Source organism: Seriola aureovittata, chromosome 23 (genome assembly GCF_021018895.1).
Source record: "Seriola aureovittata isolate HTS-2021-v1 ecotype China chromosome 23, ASM2101889v1, whole genome shotgun sequence".
Lineage (NCBI taxonomy): Eukaryota > Metazoa > Chordata > Actinopteri > Carangiformes > Carangidae > Seriola > Seriola aureovittata.
Genome location: NC_079386.1, coordinates 19,923,818 through 19,945,751, shown reverse-complemented (window position 1 = coordinate 19,945,751; position 21,934 = coordinate 19,923,818). Strand labels below are relative to the sequence as shown.

Genomic DNA, 21,934 nt, shown 5'->3' with positions numbered 1-21,934 from the left:
TTTGTTGGAACTGAGAACTGCGGACGACGAGCGTCGGCCAGTGCATTGCCTTTGGTTCCCCATTTCAACTGCCCAGTCGTCGGACGAAGCAGGGGGAATCATCGAGAGAGTTTTAAAATCCTATCCGTAACCCTAAAAAAAATCATCTACAAACATCGCAACTTTTATCTCCATTTAAAAAAAAAAACTGCAGTAAAATTGGGGGTATTTTAACAAATCCCCCTAAATCTTTCAGTCCCTCCAGAATTTCGCAGGATTTGTTTTGGGATTGTTGCAGCTGTATATATATATGTATATTGTATTGGTTCTGGAACTGTTTTCTTGGATTTCCTTCTATGCAAATAACAATGATTTCAATTTATTGATTTATTAGTAACATGACAGAATCATGGTGGCTGAAAACAATAACATCAGGAAGCAGTGACAAAGATAATTATTACTCATGCTTCCCTGGATCTTAACTTTTCATATTACCTTAGACTCACACTTTATTTATCGGACCAATAATAACTGTAGAAATTAACATGTGTCTTCACTGATTTCAATGTAAAATTTGTACTTAAACTCTTTCATTACCTAAGAAAAACAAACTAAAGACTCTACAGTCAGGATGAGCCACAGTGGTCACAGGACGGTGTGGACACAGTAATGGGAAATACAACTATTAAACTTGAACACTGTATGACTGTATGTAAAGCTGTAGAGTCGGTAATGTCTTTACTTACATTCTCCTAGCTAAGAATTTATTACTGTGTAATGTATGAGACCCACGAGAGGCACAGAGATGATTGGTTCAAAGAAACCTGATGAAGTGTTCTCAGAAATCACTGTCCATGTGGAATCTTCCACCAGTTCTATTGAGTTTGACCAGCTATTAAAATGTCGTCCTTGAGGTAGTGTGTGTGTTTTGCCATCATTTTTTCATCATCTTCTGTCGTTCCAGAAACTTTTGTCGTCTCTCAACTGGAATCTCATCCAGACTGATACCATGGTTACTGGCCCTGACAGAGACAGGTGAGACAGTTGAGACAGGTGAGAAATAAACCTGATGTATTTGAATGATAAATCTTTATTTTATTTAGTTTCAAACAAACTAAACATCAATTTGAAAAATTCTGAGAAATCGAGTCTGAGACACAGAATTGTTTCTGATTGGCCAGTGTGTTACATGACCTCAGGCAAGCTGAACCTCCAGAGACCGGTCTCTGAAGAAATTCACCACACACCCTCAAACAGTCCTGGAGGTCATCGGCATCTTTGTTCTTTGTATCCATTTAGTTACTGCTGTTTCCTTGTTGAAACAGTGTGCATGTGAAACAACAGACTGATTCTGCTCATTAAATCCAGATGTCATTATAATCTCTGAAGCTAGCATTAGCATTAGCACAGTTACCTGTTCTCTCCACTAGAAAAAAGCTGATCTGATAAAAAAAATTGTCATTGTCACTAAAGATTTACATTTTTTGATTAAATCCTTCTGATAAAGAACAAAAAGGTGACTGACAGTAAATGTTAGATCCTCATGGCTGCAGCTGACGTTACATAAATGTTGGTACACTAAATCGCGTGTGTGTGCGTGCGTGCGTGTGCGCATGGGCACCTTTTGACTGTAAAGGAACTCGTGTTGGGTGAACGCTGCATGGGACTGGTCTCCTTGACTCTGTCTAATCATTTACTGTTATATTTTGAAAGTGCTGTGTCTGTTTTATTTCTTGTCTTTGTGTTTGTGTTTCTCACCTGTACAAAATGAACAGCCTGCTGCTTATTTTACTGGTTCCACCTTAATCTATTTGTGACGTCAGGTTATGATTGATTATTTTTATGTGTGTTTGAGTTCTTACCCTCCGGTCAGGTCTGGAGGAACAGGAAGATGTTTTGTGAAACCATCTCGACCAGTCAGCCAATACGTGTCCTCCGAGCCCTTCACCTACAAAAACAAACACCATTCTATTTCTGATTCTGATCCTGATTCTGGCCCTGATCCTGGTCCTGATTCTGATCTTGATTCTCTTCCTGTTCCTGGTCCTGATTCTGATCATGATCCTGATTCTGGCCATGATCCTGGTCCTGATTCTGATCTTGATTCTCATCCTGATCCAGATTCTGGTGCTGATCCTGATCCTGGTGTTACAGAACAGTGTGACAGGTGAGCTCACCTGTGCCTTCCTGGTGTCGATGTGGTATCCCAGTTTGAGACTGGTCAGGACCTTCACTGTGCACAGACTGATGTGGATCCTGTAGGCTAGAGACAAAACACATTATTGATCATCATTTATTGATCCTGACTCAGTCACTGAACTCAGTTCTCTGTTAATCAATCACTGATTAATTTTCACATACGCAGTCCGCTGGCTTCCATGTGTGACGCCGTGGTAACTGTGTCTCCAAACAGACAATACCTGGGCATTGTGAGTCCCACCACACCTGCTACCACTGCACCTGAGTACAGACAGACAGGCAAGAGAGGCACATGTATAGAACGTCTTCAGGTGTTTGGACCATCAATGTTTCCATGCTACTGGTTTGGGTTTGATCACCCCCAGTACAGCTCTGCCCCCTCACCTGGTCTGTCTCTACTTCGTCTACAGGTTATTATTCCTGTTCAGACGGTTATTTCTGCTCTAACGCTGCAGTTTAGGTACACTTACAGAAACACACCACATTAGATAAATGATTTTTAAGTTACATTTAAATAAGAAAAGCAGTTTATAATAATATCAATATTATACATTTCTAAATATTATTAATAATGTAAATTTTCCTAACCTCAGTTCACACGTAGGCTGAATAGTTCCTTGTTAGCAAATGATAATGTCCCTGTGTTCCACCCTGAAGGAAGTGATAGTAGTAGCTATCCCTAACCGAAATTTAAACATCAGAAGACATTAAACATTGAATTCAAACTAGACGTTATGGACCAATCCACGTTCCATAGTACCAGTGTGTGTGTGTGTGCACGTGTACCTGAGTGCAGTCCAATCCGTATCTTGACTTTGATCTCTGGCATGTGTTTGATCTTGAACGCTCCTATCGAGTGCAGGATGTCCAGAGACATGTTGGCCACTTCTGCTGCATGTTGATTCCCATTTCTGTTGGGGACACCTGAAGCCACCATGTAGGCATCTCCGATAGTCTCCACCTGCAGAAACAAAACAACTGACGGCTGTGATGTCATTCAGGTGTGTATTGTGCTACCCCTACATCAAAGGTCAGATGGGTTTAATAAGTTGAGCTGAAGAGTTCTTTACCTTGTAGACGTCATGAGAAGCAATGATGGCATCAAACATGGTGTAGAGGTCATTCAGCAGGTCCACCACCTGCAGTCACACGCGCACACACACACACACACACACACACACACACAGTGTCAGTAAACAGCGGAAGGTGTAAAGTGTCAGATGTAAGAGAAGCTTGTACCTCGATGGGTTCACTGAGAGCAGAGATGGTGGTGAATCCGACGATGTCACTGAAGTACAGAGTGCAGTCTGAGTAATGTTCTGGTTGGACGGGCTTCCCTTTCTTCAGTGCCTGAGCTACCGACCTAAAACACGCGCACGCACACACACACGCACACACACACACAGGGCAGTCATGTTTTGTCTTTGTCTTTTTGTCTTGTTAAAGCTCCATATTTTATTTGAAGTGTTGATCCAGAAGAAGATACAGTAGATTTGAAACCATGTCAGTGTAGTTTTACATCACTGTGGAGCTCTAGTGAGACCAGACCTGTTTTCTGAGGACAGCTTCAAGCCATGGATCGTAGCCTGCTACTGCTGGTTTGTAAAAACAGCTGTGAAACTCAAGGACATAGCTGGAAGGAGCCGAACAGACATAGTCCTGGTTCAGGATTATCTGTGAATCTAAAGACTATCATGTCATGAATTTATTACTATTCTTACTGTTTGATATGTGTAATTGTATAAATAGACTGTTTTGTGTTCCTTAAATTCATAGAGAGATAAACATCTTTAAAATCAACTGAACACCTTGACAGACTTTTATTCATTGTAATTATTTCATAACAAAAGATAGAAGAACTTTTTTTGAAGGTATCATTGAACATGTGACCTCTACTGGACGTCATGTGGGCAGGGCTCAAAGCATGGCTCAGAGCAGTGACTGCTTTGTTGCGACATCACAAAGTTCCAGAAGTCCTGACGGCTGGTTTTAAGGCCCAGTTTCTGAATACAGGCTGTGTGCATTTCTCTGTGGACTGAGGCTTTGATACTTTCACAGTACTAATATAGAAGCTAGAGCTGATCTATAATCAAACTACAGGTGGACAGAGACCTTTACACTGGAGGAGCTTTAACAACAGCAGCTGAGTATCATCTGTGATCAGCTCCTGTCTGCAGTGCATCATGATGTTCAGACAACCATCACTGCATTCCTGTTGTACTGCAGGAAACTTAATGGAGTTCTGCAGCCCCTTTTATTGTGGAGGGACATCCTCAGGAAGTGATGTCACACTGAATCAGATCAACATGTGTTTGGGCAACTGTATTATTTCAGTTTAAAATTACGTGTCTTACTTAGGCAGGAGCTGTCCGATCAGTTTCTCTGTTTTGTTTCTCTCGACCTCTAGTTCATCAGTTCGTTCTCGGATCAGATCCTCCAGGTTTGAACTGTACTGCTCCAGCATCCGCAACATGGAGTCGATGATGTTCGCCCTCTTCCCTCTGTTAATGCCCCGAAACTGCAAACATACACCAAACAGATGTATGAGAAATACATGTCTGAAGTGTTTCTGTTCTGCAGTTCTTCACATCAGCCAGCAGGCAGCAGCTCATCTCACCTGTTTGAAAATGTCGTCGAAGCTCAGCCTCTTACTCGGATCTTCATTCCAACATTCGTTCATTAGACTGAGACACTCGGCCGGAGCTTCATCCACCGAAACCACCGGTCTGCAGAGAGGAGGGGGCTGCTTCAGACGCTCTACAATCTCTGACAGACAGACAGGTGGTCAGACAGACAGGTGGACAGACAGATGGTCAGACACTGAAGTAGACAGACAGGTGGTCAGATAGACATCCTGTCTCACCGTGGGCAGGCATGTCCATCATGGCGTATGGCAGCATTCGTGAGATCACTTCCTGTGTGATGATGGAGAAACTGAAGACGTCTCCAGCAAACGAACCTCCTTGGACCGGATTCCTCAAAAGCTCCGGAGCTGTCCACAGGAGCTCTGAGAGAGAGAGACAGGTGGAGAGTGACAGAGAGGGAGACAGGTGGAAAGAGAGAGAGACAGAGAGGGAGACCGACAGGTAGAGAAGTTAGGTTATAAAATATTAAAAATGGTGAAATACAGAAAAACAAAGAACCTTTACACCATCAGAACCTTCAGTGACCTTCAGATCACTGAAGAAGAGCTGCTGACTAAAGGGAAGGTCAGAGGTCCAGAGAGTATTTTAAATGAAATGCGGAAATTTAACAACCAAACATTTCTTGTTTTTTGCTGCAGAAACAAACCTGTGACTTCATGACGAGAGAAATTCAGATAAAACCTCTGAGCAACATTATATTTCATGTTTTACCTTGTGGGTCCTCAGGAGTGCTGAGGCCCTGAGAGTGAAGGATCATGGGAAGGCCGTAGTCAGTGACTTTCAGAACAAAACGTCCGTCGACTAAACAGTTTGTAGATTTGAGTCGACCATGACTCAGACCTCGTAGATGAAGGTACTTCATCCCCTGGAACACACAGACAATTTTTTGTTATCATTAAATACATTTAAGCTCCAATCAAAGAACAGAATCTGAAAAAATAGTCAGACCACACCACACGTCAACACTCAGAACCCACCCACCGTTAACTGTACACAGGTTTCACCAGGACACTTTTATTATCACAAGAGTTTTATCTAGAGGATACTTTTATTTTTAATATTACGAGTAGTAGTATCTCAACAGCACCTTGATGAGGTCCATGAGCAGGGATGACTTGAACATCCAGTCCAGCCTTATGTTGCTGTTGGCCAGCAGGTCAGCCAGACTTCCTCGAGGACAATGTTCTACCACCAGAGCAAAGATCCCAGAGTCCAGGAACAGACCCAGGTACAGGTTCAGGTTCTCATGTCGCATCTCCCGCAACTGGGCAGAGACACAAAAAGTTGAGAGATTCCTTGGTAGGCTCACTTCCATTGACTCCTCCATTGACTCTGATATGACAGCCTAATGTTAGTGATCAAAGGTAGTGCTAACAGTAGCACAATGCTCAGCTTGCTGATGAACTATTTGAATTATTTAGTTCATCTCCGTTTTGTAATTATTTCCTCGCCGGACCGACATTGAATTCATTATTTTATATTTGCATTGTTGTCACTGGCCTAGGCGCAGCTTTGGAGGCTGCTGCCTTATTTTTTGTTTTCTATTTGCAAATGTTGCTGGGCACAGCAAGGGTTGCTGCTGCTTTACTACTGTTTGCCGTATATTGTGACACGAAAATGTAAAACGGCGTACCACTAAAAGATGGGTTGTTCCAGATCACTTAAACTAGAAAGGATGGACACCTATAAGTAGTTTGTTATAGGCAGTTAATACTTTGAATGTTGGAATTAATAAATTATGAAGCATTCGCAGTCTATCTTATTTTATCTTATCACTATTATTATTACTATTATTATTATTATTATTATAACTTGTATTCATGTCATCAGATGATTTCATGGAGGTCTATTATATTTTATTATATAACTACTTTAGCATTAATAAACCTGGACCTCTTATTTTGTTATGCTCGCTTAAAGGGTCATGCAGACTGAGATGTGTACTTATTTTCTATTTTCTGATTTTAGCTTTCTTTACTTTTTCCCCTCAATGCTGCAGCCTGTTCTTATGTACTTCCCCTGTCCTTGTATGTGTATGTGTATGTGTGTGTGTGTGTGTGTGTGTGTGTGTGTGTGTGTGTGTGTGTACGTGTTGCTCTCCTTCTGACTCTCTCATCACCTGCCCCTGGCTGCTACATACTACAATTTGCGATGATGCTCTGTGTGCATTTCTGCTATCACATCATGCGCATATTTATCCTGTTATCTCGGAGTAATGAACTCTTCTAAAGGTTTGCTTGTCATTCATTTGAACATTAGGGGTTTGCCACCTAAAATTGATTTATTGAGAGCCCGACTCACTTATAATAAACCTCATGTAATTACTCTTTCTGAAACTTGGTTAAACAGTGATATTTCTGATGATGAAGTCAAACTTGACAACTATGCTCTATTTAGGAAAGACAGGGGCTCCAGAGGTGGGGGCCTCTTAATGTATGTATCCTCAAATCTGACTGCAGAACTTGTATTGCCAAGTGAGAATCCACTGCACTTTGAAGGCCTCTTCGTTAAAATAATTTTTCAAGAAAACAAACGACTAATCATAGGAAATATCTATAAACCTCCATCTGCTCCTGCTGAAACCACTGAATGTATCCTGTCCACCATTAATTCCTTATACTGTGCTAGTGAAAAAATCATATTAGGTGACTTTAATTCCAATTGGCTAGTTCATTCCTCTCAAAAAGATCGCAATCTCTTTAACAGCATAAATTTAACCCAACTCATTACTGAACCCAGAGTTGGTCCCAGCTCCTCTTCCCTGCTCAACTGGATTCTAGTCTCCCGTCCCGGCAGAATTCTACAATCTGAGGTGCCACCTGACTCTCTCAGTGACCACTCTATTGTTTTTTATATCTGGAAAATTAAAATGCCTCATCTTCCTCCTAAATTAATCAAATTAAGGAAATCGAATAACATTAACCCTGAACATTTTATCCAAGATATATTAAATATAAACTGGGAGAGATTTTACTTAATTCCATCTGCTGAAGATGCATGGAATTACCTTTATAAGGAATTTGTCGAGATAATTGATAAACATGCTCCTTGGACATTAATTAAAGTTAAGGGTTGACATCTACCTTGGATCAAAGGAGATCTCATACATTTATTCAAACAAAGAGACAAGGCATGGAAAAAATACCGCATATCAAAGGATTCTGCTGACTGGGAGGCTTACAAAGAGTTAAGGAATAAATGTAAAACCAATACTAGAAATTATTATAAGGACTGTTTATCAACTGATTTTAAGAATCCAAAGCAATTCTGGAAGAGAATCAATTTTATAACCAACAAGCCCACAAAAAGCTCCACTACTAATATTAGAATAAACAGTGAAACTGTCGGCGAACCTTTAATAATTGCAGAGGCCTTCAGTCATCATTTCTCCACAATTGGCAGCTCTTCTTCCTTTTCTTCTCATTCTGACTTTACCCCAACTCAGAACACATATAGATCAGCCTGTACATATTCTCATTTGTCCAGGTCATAGTATCCTAAAGGAGTTTTAAATCGAAAAAACAACTGGACTTGATTATATGTCTGGGAAGACGTTTCACCTCTCATCCAAGAGGCTTCATCAGTTCATGTACGCATCTGACCAGTCCCAGCCTGGTCAGATGCGTACATGAACTGATGAATTGATGAACTGATGATTAAACTTGCCTCTCATGTACTGTCATTCCACTGGCTGATTTATTTAATTTATCACTGGCTACTTGTGAAACACCTCGATCGTGGAAATGTGCCAGGGTAAAGCCAGGTGATACCAAAGATATTAACAATTATAGACCCATTTCAATTATCAACAGCATAACAAAAATATTTGAGAAACTAATCTTTAATCAATTATCTAAATATCTCAATGACCATAACTTATTATCCCCACACCAATCTGGTTTTCAACCAAATTTCTCGACCAACACTGCTCTTTTAAAATTCACAAACAATATACTATCAGCATCTGACAGCAACATGCCAACAGGTGCTATATTCATTGATCTCACCAAAGCCTTTGACATGGCTGATCATTATCTTCTCCTGGACAAACTGTATGCAGTTGGTCTTTCTTCTGACTCTATTAATTTTCAATTCTTATTTTCATCACAGAAGTCAATGTGTTATTTTTCAGGGCAGTCAGTCAGACTTCAAAATTCTTGATAAAGGTGTTCCACAAGGTTCATCCTTAGGTCCTCTTTTATTTTCCATCTTCATCAATGATCTTCCACAAATCTGTTCCGACTGTTTAATTCATTTATATGCAGATGACACTTGCTCTTCCAGTTCCGACAGCTCACAAATCCAACACTCCCTACAATCTGATTTTAACTTAGTTCAGAAATGGTTCTCTTCCAATAAGCTTCTCTTGAACAACAATAAATCTTATAATATGTTGTTTTGTACTCGACCTAATTCTTTGCCCTTAACTAAAAACTGGTCCATTACTTTCCTTGATGGAACAGCTCTGACAAAAGTTAATGAATTTAAATATCTCGGTCTCTGGCTTGATTCCCAGTTCTCCTTCAAAACTCATATCAACTCAATCTCCAAGAAAATATATGGTCAACTGAAATCTCTCTATCGTTCTGCTGATTGTTTCTCACAACAAATCCGTAAAAGAATCATAACTCAGCTGATACTTCCATTACTTTATTATGCTGATGTCATCTAGGGGAACACCTCAGAATCAAATCTCCGTCCTCTCACAGTATTATACAATAGTCTCTGTAGATTTGTGCTTATATGTCCCTATAAAACCCATCACTGTCTGTTATGAGTCCTTGAACTGGCTGGCCCCCAAGTCAAGAAGGCAACTCCATTGGTCACTGTTTATTTTTAAGTGTATTCATTTCAATTTCCCTTCATATCTGAAACATTACCTAATTCTTTTTAGTTCACAGTACAGGTTAAGGAATACGGATCATCCCTTCTTCCTTACACCCAGAATCAACAAAGAAATAGGTCGTCGTGCATTTAAATTTAAAGCTCCAACAGACTGGAATAATCTTCCCCGTTCACTCAGGTCTATTGCCTCTTTCCATATCTTCAAATCATCTCTTCTTACTCATTTTCAAACATCCTGCTCCTGTTTCTGATCTCTCTCTCTTTTATTTTTTATTTTATTTTTATTTATTTACTTTTTTTTCTCTCCTCTCCCTTATGCTGTTTATTATATGTATGTGCATTCCTATCACCTTGCAGTTGGATTTTCGCAGATGGTTCACTGATTGTTTCTGATTATGGTATGGGCTGGAAGGGGAGTGACTATGGGAGCAAAGTTTGAGTGTACGTGTGTATGAGTGCGGTTGTTTCTGCGTCTAATTGTCTTGTATAGTCTTGTGTTATATTTACCTTTATTATGATTTACTACTATGATGTCGTTTTTGTGTTTCGTTTTGTTTTGTATCATCTGTAAGGACCCCCTCGAAAATGAGATGGGACATCTCAAGGGGCTATCCTTGTAAATAAAGAATAAAGAATATCTACTGTGTATCTACTGTGCTTTTTACCTGGCTGAAAAACCTCTGGGTGCTTTGATTGACACTTGTCATCATCTTTCCAACAGGAATCTTCTTCAGCCAAACCCAGTCGCCCTGGTAACAACATAACCGATCAGAGCAACAGAGTCAGTGTATCAGAGAGACAGCTGCAGGTCAACAGACAGGTGCATGTGCAGGTAGAAATATAGGTGTACCTCCAGTATTCCTATGTTGGAGCTCTCAGGTGTAGTCAAGATGTAACTTCGAGCAATCGAGCGGAACGGAGTTTTAATTTCTAGAAGACTCCTCATGATCGACTCATCGTTCAGTTTCTATGACAACAACAAAAACATCAATATCAACAGCAGCTCGTCATTCAGTTTCTACAGTATCAACAACATAATCAATGACATCAGCAGCAGCTTGTTGTTCAGCCTGCTAACGTCCAGTTATTAACACAGTTCAACATGGGTTCACATCAGGCTCCTGCAGAGTATTTTACGGGTTTAAAAGGCTGATTTTCAACTAAAAACTCTGAAACTATTGGTGATCATTGCTTTAAAAGTCAAAATTCTTTTTGATCCTAATTGAGCCAGTAGTTGAACACCTGACAGGTAACTGACCGTTCTGCTGACTTGAGTGTCGATGAAGACGATGTCGTCCAGAGTCATAATCAGTTTGGTGATGTTTGCTGCTCCCCTGTACTTCCTGTGCACACATCATTATTATTATTATCCCAACCTTATAAAACTTAAAAGAGTTTCCTGTTGAAAAGTGTGTGTGTGTGTGTGTGGTGTGTGTGTGTGTGTGTGTGTGTTGACCTGTTCCAGTATAAAAATACTCCAATCAGAGCACAGAGCAACAGGAAGACAAAAAACATTGTTGCCGTGTCTACACCTGCAGATAAACACAGGAAATGAAATAATTTAACATCCGGTCAGTCTCACTTCCTGCTGACATCCCTGGATTACAGACACATGATCATGATGGACAGTATGAGGTGCTCAGTAGATCTCAGACCTTCAGTCTACATATGAACTGTACGTACATAAACAGCACATACATATACTGAACCAACAGAAATACAAAGTTCCCACCACTGTGCAGGTTTATTGAGCTCACCCCCGCTGCAGGCCTCCTCTGGACTGAACCAACAGAAACTGGCTTTGGGGGGATTTCCTCCAGGGAAGATGAAGGAGCGGCTCAGTGGTCTCAGACCTCCGATCGTCCCATCCATGTGTGTTGGAGCGAATGAGTGTGTCGGCACGAGTTGGTCACCATCACTGTCCAACACCACATACCTGGCCTGCAGGCCACGCCCCTCTTTACCTCCATACAACACCTGAGAAAAGAGTGGGAAGAGTGAAGGTGAAGCTTATAACATCTTCATCACATAGTCCTGTTGGTTAATCATGTGACTGATGATGTAACTGACAGAAAACCTTCAAGACCTCAGCTCCTGCTCAGAGGAAACTGAGCAGTGTCTCTAAATGATGATGATCTGGACGCAACTGCACTAAATGTAGCTGTGAAGAGTTTAAAAGGAATCTCTGAGCACATCACATCCTGTAAAAATATAATAGTTCTTCTCAGTGGTGCGCCAAACTGCAGTGCTTGATCTGCTAACCAATAAAACTGAAAAGTGTTGCACTTCATTTGAAGTTTTCTACCTTTCACAATAAATCTAGAAGTAATTTTCCTAGAGTCTAAGAGTGATGAGAGCTCTATCATTGAGTTGTAATAATAATCCTCAGTAGTAGACTCATTATTACAACTGAATGTGTGTAGATTGAGATTATTTATAGCAAATTGATTTAGTGAAGGTCACTTTTTTATACCCAAATATCTAAATCTTCAACAGAGCTCTTAAAGTGGATTTTAATCCTCAACTGAACTCATTGAAAACCCAGCCCAGTGTAACAAGACTGGAGTCGTCCAGCTCCTCGTGTAAACCAACACATAATAATGATAATAATAATAACTTCGATTTTTATAGCGTCTTTCAAGGTACTAAAGGCTGTGTTACAGAGTAAGACACAAAGTAAATAAATAAAACAATATAGACGTCCAGAGATGATGCTGTGTGGATCTCTGCCGGCAGAGAGTTCCAGAGGGTGGGGGCTGCCACACTAAATGCTCTGTCACCAATAGGTCGCAGGCTAGGTGTGGAGAGCCGACCCGTGTCCGAGGACCAAACGTTATGGGACGAGGGAAAAGGGGTGGAGGAGGTCAGACAGGTACTGTGGGGTGAGGCCATGCAGGGATTTGTAGGTGACGGAGAGGATTTTGTACTGGATGTGGGATTTGACCGGAAGCCAGTAAGACTGGATGAGGGTGGGGGTAATGTGCTATGCGGAAGCTAATGGAGAGCTGGTGAAAGGAGACAGCCCAACCTCGTTCTTCTAGAAGTGTTGACAGGTGGAAAAAATACCATACTTGTAAAATCAGACCAACTCAGGCAGTATAGATTATTTTGATCAGATTCATACCTGATCTCCTGAACCACATTTATGAAGAAGCTGCTGTGTATCATGTCGTCTCCATGGCTACAGCAGCAGATGCATCATTAATGTGAAGAAGCTGATTATGGTTCGCTTTCCTTAATAAATCCTCTCTGGTTTTGAATAAACTTTTCCATCCTATGTCGGGATCACAATTCCTCACATCAGATTTTAAAGAGATAGAACTAGTTAAATCTCATCTGAGCTCTTCAGCAGTTGACCTCAGTCTGCTCACATTTATTATAGAATCTGATTTTATAGAAACAACTAAGTACATCTGCTCCTGGGACATATTTCTCCAGGTCCTCCACATGCACACAGGTGGCACACCTGACACACCTCAAGCAAGTCCATATTAACATGTCTCTGACCTGATTGAAGCCCTGGAAATCAAAGCCTCCATTTGATTGAACAAGCTGGTCACCCGTCACCCAATGCCCGCCCCCTGCTTGACGACGCTCCTCCACTGCCTTAGCAACGAAGTACACCATGTTAAATATGGTCCCAAAGACTGGAGACACCTGCAGACAAAATTCAGGACAAAACTTAACATGAAGTTGGGGGGAGTGGAACTATCATTTCTATGCACTTGAGAAATTTGATTTTGGCCCAAAGTTTATATCCTGGATCCAAATTCTTTATTCCTCCCCATTGGCTGCAATCAGCACCAACAATAATATCTCTGCACACTAGACAAGGTTGTCCGATGTCTCCTCTTCTTTTCGCCATCGCTATTGAGCCTTTAGCACTAATTATACGCCAGGATATGCATATTACAGAAATTGACCGAGTCGACCAGGAGTATAAGGTCTCGCTGTACGCAGATGATCTGCTGTTATATACCTCTCGGACCCTCTGTCTAGTCTTGCTAGGCTATTCGACATGTTAAGAGAATTGTATTGGGCAAAATATTGGGCTTTAAGATAAAACCTCAAAAAAGTGAGTTGATGCCAATTAATACATCAACATCATCTAACCCTAACCCCAAAAATATTTCCTTCAATTCAACCCCTTTTAAAATTAACACAAAAAAGTTCAGATATCTGGGAATCTGGATTACACATAATTATAAAGACCTTTATAAAGCTAATTTTCTGTCCCTGATAAGTGGTCTGAAGCAGGACATTAAACGCTGGGATTTGCTGCAGCTTTTTCCAAGTGGAAGGATCAATACACTGAAGATGAATGTGTTACCTAAATTCATTTCTGTTTCAAAATCTTCCTATATTTCTGACCATTTTCTGAAATTTTCTTTAACTCATTAGACAAGCTTATATCAAGCTTTATCTAGGACAAAAAAGTCCCACGTATGCAGAAAGGTATACTGCAGAGGCTTCGCCTTCATGGTGGTATGGCACTGCCTAATTTTTTGTTTTATTACTTGGCAGCCAACATCAGGGCGTTGATGTACTGGATGAATGGCGTAGACAACTCTGATACCCCTAAATGGCTCCTTACCAGCTTTATTATGCATTCAACTTACACTTGTAAAGCCCATCTCTTATCATACTACCAACCCCATTGTAACATATTCAGTGAAAATTTGGAACCAGTTTAGGAGGTATTTTGCTCTCCACAGCCTCTCCCCCTCTCCTCCAATAGTTAAGAACCACATTTTTCCCCCTTCGATGTTAGACAGGGCCTTTGGGGTTTGTCCGAAGAGTGGTATCCTTTCACTGAAGGACCTGTATCCAAATAACAATTTTGCATCCTTTGAGCAACTGGTGAATAGATTCAATATCCCTAGGTCCCATTTCTCTAGATATCTACAGCTGCGGAATTTCATAACCTTACATTTTGACTGCTTTCCTCTAAGTCCCCCCACATCCCTATTAGAGTCCATGTTCAAGCTGGGGAAAAATTTAAAACAGATTATAGGTAGGCTATATAACCTTCTTAACTTATATAACTCATCTCCTTTAGATCATTTGAAAAATAAATGGGAAAAAGATCGAAATGAACAGATTCCAGATCAAATTTGGCAGAGAATTATCTGTAGGATATACTCACATCCATTTGTCAAGGGCATGCTGTTATGCAATTCAAGATAGTACATCGGCTTCATTGGTCAAAGGTCAGACTGTCTAAAATCAGACTGTGGAAAAAATGGAAGCAGATTTCTGTAATATTTATGTTCCCTTCGGTAGTCCTCAGGAATAACTAACTTTCAGTCAGCGACTTGGATCTTGTAGGTTGTTGGGTGTGCGTTTGGGTTGGGGGATACTTGATTTTACTGATTGGATGCAATGCTTCATCTGTATTTGTATTATTGTATACTGAAAATATTCAATAAAAATACCTTGATCAAAACACATGAAGAGCACACTGGCTGAGCTGAAAGATCTTTTCTCCTCAGGAAGGTTCAGACAGTGAAACAATCTTTAGTATCTGAGCAGCATCATGATCAGAGCTGAGGAAAGGAGCTTCCCTGCTTCCTATCTTCCTATCTTCCCTGCTTCCTATCTAACCCTCCTTTAGCTTAGGAAACACTGGACCTTGATTTATGAAAGGAAAGGAGATAATGCCGTCTGTAGTAAAGATTCCTATTTTCTTTTATTTTGACACTTCTTTTCTCCTTTGCCTCACTTCCTTTCTTCTGTTTTCCTCAGCACTGATTGGCTCTTTTCACCCTTTGTTTGTTTTCCTGATCATCATATGGGGCGGCAGTGCTGGTAAGCAGATTTTCTTTCACTTTTAGTTTTATCCTATGTGCATGAGTAGTCGAACTGAGTATTATTTATCCTTATTTCCTCAAGGTGGACATTTGATTAATTTTGACTTCTAATGTGCCGATGATTGTACACCTCTCCTTCTGAACCTCCTCCTTAACACCATCCCACAATTCCTTGCAGCAGTAATATTCAAAGCAAGACACACCAATAACATCCATCACAATATAATCATGTAGCTTAGATCCTCTCTGCATTGTGGTGTCTTCTCCTCAGTCCTGAATTCTCCTCTACATCTCTCCTTGACGTTTTCCATCAAGGTCAAGGAAGAGTGGTTAGGAAAGGAAATAGGATTCAGGAGAAAGTGAAGTGAAGCAGGTGTTTGTGTTGATCACAGGGGACAGACGGAGGTTGTCTGTGTCAATGTGGACATTATTCAGTTTCTACACACTCGTCTGATACAAGCAGTCAGTAACAAAGCTTCAGTCCAACCTCCACAGTCAATGTCGTAAAAGGAAGCTAATAATTTCATACAGATCTAAAACACATGATGCTACAGCAGTAAAGAGAAGCTAACAGCAGGGTGGGGACTCACCATCAGTCTGCTGCACAAACCTCTAATGAAAAGCCCCTAATATAAACAGTACAGGTGAGCCAGTGTTGCAGGCTCCACCTATAACCTGATTCATTAAGGCAACATGTTCACTGATCAGCCAGCACATTAAGAAACATGTATACAGTCATACACCTCAATATACAGCAATACACCACCGTTCATACAGTCATACACCTCATATCACATAGTCACACACCATACACCAAGTCAACATACTTTTATGCCACTGTTTTCTGTTTACATGTATTTTTAGGGTGTGTGTGTTGCTTCTATGTTTTGTATTTGTTTGTTAATGTGTTGTTGTGTAGTAGTTGTGTATTTGTGTTTGTTAATGTGTTGTGTATTTGTTTGTTGTGTATTTACCTCAGTTGCAGCGACAGCAGACCGGATCTCTCGGCTGATTTGAGCCTGACGAAAAGCTTCATAGAAACTTTGATCAGATGCCATGGTGACAGTCAGAACAGAGCTGTAGGCATGACGAAGCTGAGTGCTATTGGTAAGCTGAGGGAAAACTGTGTCCTTATTGGTCAGAGAGGAGAACCAGGGAACCAATCAGAACTCAGTTTAAACATTTGACAGTGAAAAACAGGATATTTTAAATTGCAGCAGCGCCTCGTCAGGTCACAACTGGAACTACAGCTTCACACACAAGTCAACTAACTCAATACAAACTCATCCTGCAGCTTTGTCAGTTATTGATCGATCAGTTTGCAGTTTAAGTGATCAGTTACCTGATATGGCATAGCATAGAGCAGGGCGTCATACGGTATAAACACATAACCGTCGGAAACCATCCCCATGTCCAGTGCAGCCAATAGTAGCTCTCGCTGATCCTCTCCACCAATCAGGACAGATGTCATACACATGATCACCACTGAAATAGAAAAATAAAAACAGTTTTTAATGTTGTATGTGAAATGCATAGATCAATATTTAGGACAGTTTATAAAATGGAGGGTGAAAATAATTCTAAGTTATCTTGATATCAATTATTTTATTGTGTATTATACTGTGAATCTACTCTGACTCCAAACTGGGGCCCCTTAGCTTTTAATAGTTGTTGGACCCCTACTATACATGTGAGTCATCACTCCAGACACCAGCAAACGAGCCACTGCTCTACAGATTAAATGATTAATCAATTAATTAAGTAGTTTATTGAAAGAAAATAAATTGGCAAATTTGCAAATTAATTCATTGTCATTGTCATTAAAACACACAATTTCAAAGCAAAATATAATTCACTGATACCAGTTTCTCAAATGTGAATATTTGATTGTGTCCCACTTTATTAAAATCAACATTAATAGTATTTTTGACTGTTGTTCAGGCAGAACAAGAAGAGTTTTTCACTATTTCCTCATATCTTATTCAATCAACAATCAACTGATTATTGGAGAAAATAATTGTCAGGTGTATTGATAAAGAAAATAATAGGTGGTCTCCTCTGATGGAATGATACGACCTTTCTGAGGTCCTCTGTTCATTGTTGAGACACTTTGCAAATTAGCAAATTAGCAATTTGACAAAACACAACTTTGTACAGAGGATTAGAGCCACATGTGATTAAAGAGATTTCACACATTGCCCTAACCCTCTTCCATAACTTTAAAATAAAACTGATGAATGTAAAGTAAAACCAGATGTTGACTCCCTCTCAAGTACCACAAGCACAACATGGAGGATGGAGGACCGGATGTAGTTGATATTCTACTGGTGAGGAGTATAGCTGAGGGTCTGGGGCCCCTGACAACAGCTGTGGCTGCTCTTTGTTTTGTTCATTTTTAACCTTTGGAAATCAGATCTTTCAGACCTGACCTTTGACCTTGTCGGCTTCTTTGATCGCTCTCAGTGCCTCCCGTGCTCCATCATTGTTCTCAGTTTCCATGGTAACAACTGGACCAATCGGCAGGCCCATAGCCCGGAGCGCTGAAGCCACTTCATGCCCAGTGCTCTCCCAGAGGTTGGACGGAGCTGATGATGAAGAGGAAGGACAGAGTGAGATCAACACAGATCAAAACACAGATAATCATCTGATCAATAATGTAATGATGGTTTCTGGCACTGTCTCCTATTGATCAGGCATCGCTGTCATTGTCATGATATTTGACAGGATATTGACATTCAGGTAACTGTTTAATTCAGTGACTACATATTATTCATATCTGGTGTGAGTCATGTTACAGTTATTGTAACTAGTTCCAGTTAGAGTTAGCTAGTTGCAGAGTAGTTCCAGGTGTCTCTCTGAGGGGAAAACCTGTCACAGTTTAAACTCAGAACCACAGACTGTAAATAAAGATGGCCGACACCTCTGTGACATCACCCACAGATTTCTGAAGCTCAGAGTGAGCTGCTCAGAATGAGCTGGTCCACCGTCGCCATCTTGGCAGTGCCTGACTCCCCCCTTAACTCCCTACTAATCCAAAATGGTCAAAGAGGAGGGGCACACCCCTGCAGTGATGTCACTTGCTCACCTGAGACAACGCCGACGTGTGCCCAGCGGAAAAACCTGAGTACACTGAACAAGACTCTGCTGGGAGGAGTGATGGGCGGCAGGTTCGGCCAATCAGTATCCAGACAGCCCGGAGAGGCAAGCCCAGCCTCCCAGTGCTGAGCCAACAAGGAGGCGGCGTGACAGAGGGCAGGGTTAAAGGGTCCGATGTAGGCGTGGCCATAACCCTCCATCTGTCCAAGTTCTGTCAGAGCTGAAAAAAAAACAAAGAAGAATCAGAAACCTTCACACTCATTATTATCTAATAATTCAGTTTTATTAAAATCCTAATTATCATCTAATGAACCTTTGAAGGCACCTTGTCCAGCTGTTTGGAGTTTAATAAATTTTCATTATTTTAAATGTAAAACAATTTGATTTTGATATTTATATAAATGTTTGTCATTGTTAGTTCATTAATTGACTGATCATTAGTTAATTGACTGATCATTACTTAATTTATTGACTGATCGTTAGTTAATGATGTAATGAACCTTTGGAGGCGGAGCAGTCCTCATCCAGCAGTTTCACATCGTACCAATATCCTCTGCTCATACGACTGTCGCTCCGTAACCGTAACAATGCCAGGTTGGCCGCAGCCGTCGGCATCGCCCGGGAAAACATGGGGTCACACGACCATGGACCAATAAGAGCCAGCCTGAAGGTCGCTGTCCAAGCCTTCGTGATGCTTAGCAACCACAGACACACCCATAGCAACCAACTACGAAGCTGCATCCTGACGAAATAAAAACAGTAGAAACATTAGAATCTTTAGAATCATCAGAAACAATAGAAACAGTAGAAACATTCTGGGTTCAGTTCAGGACAAACTGAGCTGTGGAAATGAATTTTATCTCTGGTTGAATGGTAGAAGTGTGTGTGGTCCAGGAAGTGTATTTTAACTCTGCAGCAGCTTACACACACACACACACACACACTCTGCCCTCTAGTCGCAGCGGCAGGCTTCGTCTCTGAAGCTCTGTCATGTTCGTGGTCGTGACCATGTCGTCAAGCAGAGAGGAAACCAGCAGCATGGAGGGTAATATAAGATCTCTGATGAGTGAGAGCTACACTATCTTTTTTATCAGGAGCTGACTTCTCCTCAGACTCTGACCATCCTAAAAGATTGAACCCAGCTGACTGCCGTGACCTTTGACCCATAATACTTTACATTAAAGCTGACTGACACCATTAGCTAATGCTAAAGAGCGCTAAGAATGCTAAGTATAGAAACAATGCTAACACTCTTAACACAAACTGAGAGAGACAGAGAGAGAGAGAGAGAGAACACCATCAGCACTCTGAGAGCCAGGAACTACCTGAACACCACACTCACCTGGTGACATCATACACCTGTCTGATGATGTCATCAATTTGGTTTGTTTACATTCATATTAAAATCTTAGTCTGACGTCTGATCCTGGTTCTGATGTTATGTACTCTGACACCAAACTCTACAGACACATCACGCTGTTCTCCACAGGAGGATGACAATGCATTCTGACTGAAAGCTCTCACATCTCTGAACACAAACTGACTGCATGTTAGAAAAACAGAAACATAATAAATCTTAATAAAGTGACAGAAACAGTTCATCTGTGATTTTGGTGTGTGTGTGGAGGTGTGTATTTTTACTGTGATAATTTACCTACATGATGTATTTTTTCCTGTGATACTTTATCTACTTTAAGTATTTTTACTGTGCTCTTGTCATGTTTTTCAATGGCAGACACTTTTTGTTAGTTTTGTTTTGGACTTTTCGCACTTCCTGTTTTATTTTGTAATTTGGTTCCTTGTGTGTCTCAGTGTTTTTGCTTCTTGTCGTGGTCTTGCTTCTGTGTAGTGATTGTCTGCCCCGCCCTGATGTGTTTCACCTGTGTGCAATCACCTTGCCTCCTGTGTCTATATAGTCTTTGTGCTTCCCTTTGTCTGTGTCGGTTCGTCTGTTTAGTTCAGGGTTTGTTCACGTCGTCTGTTCATGTCTGTATTTTGGTTAATAAACCTGTCTGCACCGTTCCCCAAAGTGTTGGCTGCATTTGGTTCCTACTTACCCCTCAGACCCGTGACAGTTCTGTTGGTACTTGTACTTCAGTGAAGTATCTGAGTACTTCTTCCAGTGCTGAGTTGGGATTGGTGAGAAGTCTGTCCACTTATGCACCTCACCATGACACAACAGCTGTTCCTGGGCTTTCAGCCGTATTACATAGTCTTCCCCAGTAAGTAGGAAGTAGGAGGTAGGAAGATCATGTGGTATGACTGAAAGCTCCAGAACAGATTGTAGTGAGGCTTGTGGTGAGACAGTAGAATGAATAGAAACAGTAAAACTCTGTGTGTTCATCAGTCACAGCTGCAGACACTTCAAGTCTACATTCAGTCCATTTCAAGTCCACATCTAGTCCATTTCAAGTCCACATCCAGTCCATTTCAAGTCCACATCTAGTCCATTTCAAGTCCACATCTAGTCCACTTCAAGTCCACATCCAGTCCACTTCAAGTCCACATCTAGTTCATTTAGAGTCCACATCCAGTCCATTTCAAGTCCACATCTAGTCCATTTCAAGTCCACACCCAGTCCACATCACCTGCAGCATTCTGGACCTGTTTTATCCAGGTAAATGTCCCAGAATGCACTGTACACTAAGTAGCAGTGATGGAGATGGATGTTTTCAGAAGACAGTGATCATTCACATGCTCTGATGTTTCCATAGATGTGAGGACTCACCTGTCAGGTGAGACCAGCAGTCATCAGTCAGCACCTGCCGTTTTCCCAACAACAGAAGTCCGATCCTGGACTTTAAGACCTTTGTGGGTCTATAGCATTTGATTTGACACAGTTCTTGTTGGAAGATGAAATCTGATCTCATGAAGCTGACGATGTAATCAATGTAATCAATATAATGAACACAATCAATATGATCAATAAACTTCATTTGAATTTAACAGATATCAGCTGTATTTTATCACACTCACCGTGAGTGAGATTTTTGAGCTGAGGTCAGGTGTGTCCAGATGTGATTTCATCATCAGGTGACAGTCAGGAGTATTGAAGACAAATCAGCTGCTGCTTAAATCTTTTATCTGCAGCTGTAAAATATAAATATTTCTCTCAAAGAAAACATCAGTATGTTTCAGTGACCTGAACACACCTGGACACACCTGACACACCTGGACACACCTGGACACACCTGAATACAGCTGAACTCCACCACACTAGTCTCTACTGGTTTCTACTGGTTTCTACTTTACTCAGCCTTTGACTCTACAAGAAACACACTGACAATATCAAACACACATTTGTTTCCTTGTAGGGTTCATTCATTGATATGATGGTTAATACCAGCACTTAATAATATT

The 21,934-nt window shown here is 40.9% G+C and overlaps 1 protein-coding gene across 1 annotated transcript; it reads right to left on the bottom strand.

Annotated features, from left to right (window-relative positions):
* Positions 1–876: 876 nt before the first annotated feature.
* Positions 877–19,315, bottom strand: LOC130164257 (retinal guanylyl cyclase 2-like). The gene is made up of 23 exons (XM_056368873.1): positions 19,075–19,315; positions 18,564–18,794; positions 17,908–18,063; positions 16,821–16,963; positions 16,453–16,608; positions 13,176–13,325; positions 11,426–11,645; positions 11,123–11,200; positions 10,927–11,015; positions 10,519–10,635; positions 10,334–10,417; positions 5,911–6,087; positions 5,535–5,688; positions 5,042–5,185; positions 4,796–4,944; positions 4,533–4,696; positions 3,418–3,541; positions 3,249–3,317; positions 2,965–3,139; positions 2,341–2,439; positions 2,157–2,242; positions 1,842–1,927; positions 877–1,001 (listed from the first exon to the last, which is right to left on the bottom strand). The coding sequence occupies exons 1-23, from the start codon at positions 19,313–19,315 to the stop codon at positions 914–916; spliced, it is 3,180 nt and encodes a 1,059-aa protein (XP_056224848.1). The 3' UTR covers positions 877–913.
* Positions 19,316–21,934: the final 2,619 nt, after the last annotated feature.

Coding starts and splice junctions, on each gene's coding strand:
- LOC130164257 (XM_056368873.1), bottom strand. CDS start 19,315: ATGCAGCTTCGTAGTTGGTTGCTATGGGTGTGTCTGTGGTTGCTAAGC. Junction 18,064..18,563: donor ACACGTCGGCGTTGTCTCAG/GTGAGCAAGTGA, acceptor CTTCATCATCAG/CTCCGTCCAACCTCTGGGAG. Junction 5,186..5,534: donor CACTCCTGAGGACCCACAAG/GTAAAACATGAA, acceptor TCTCTCTCTCAG/AGCTCCTGTGGACAGCTCCG.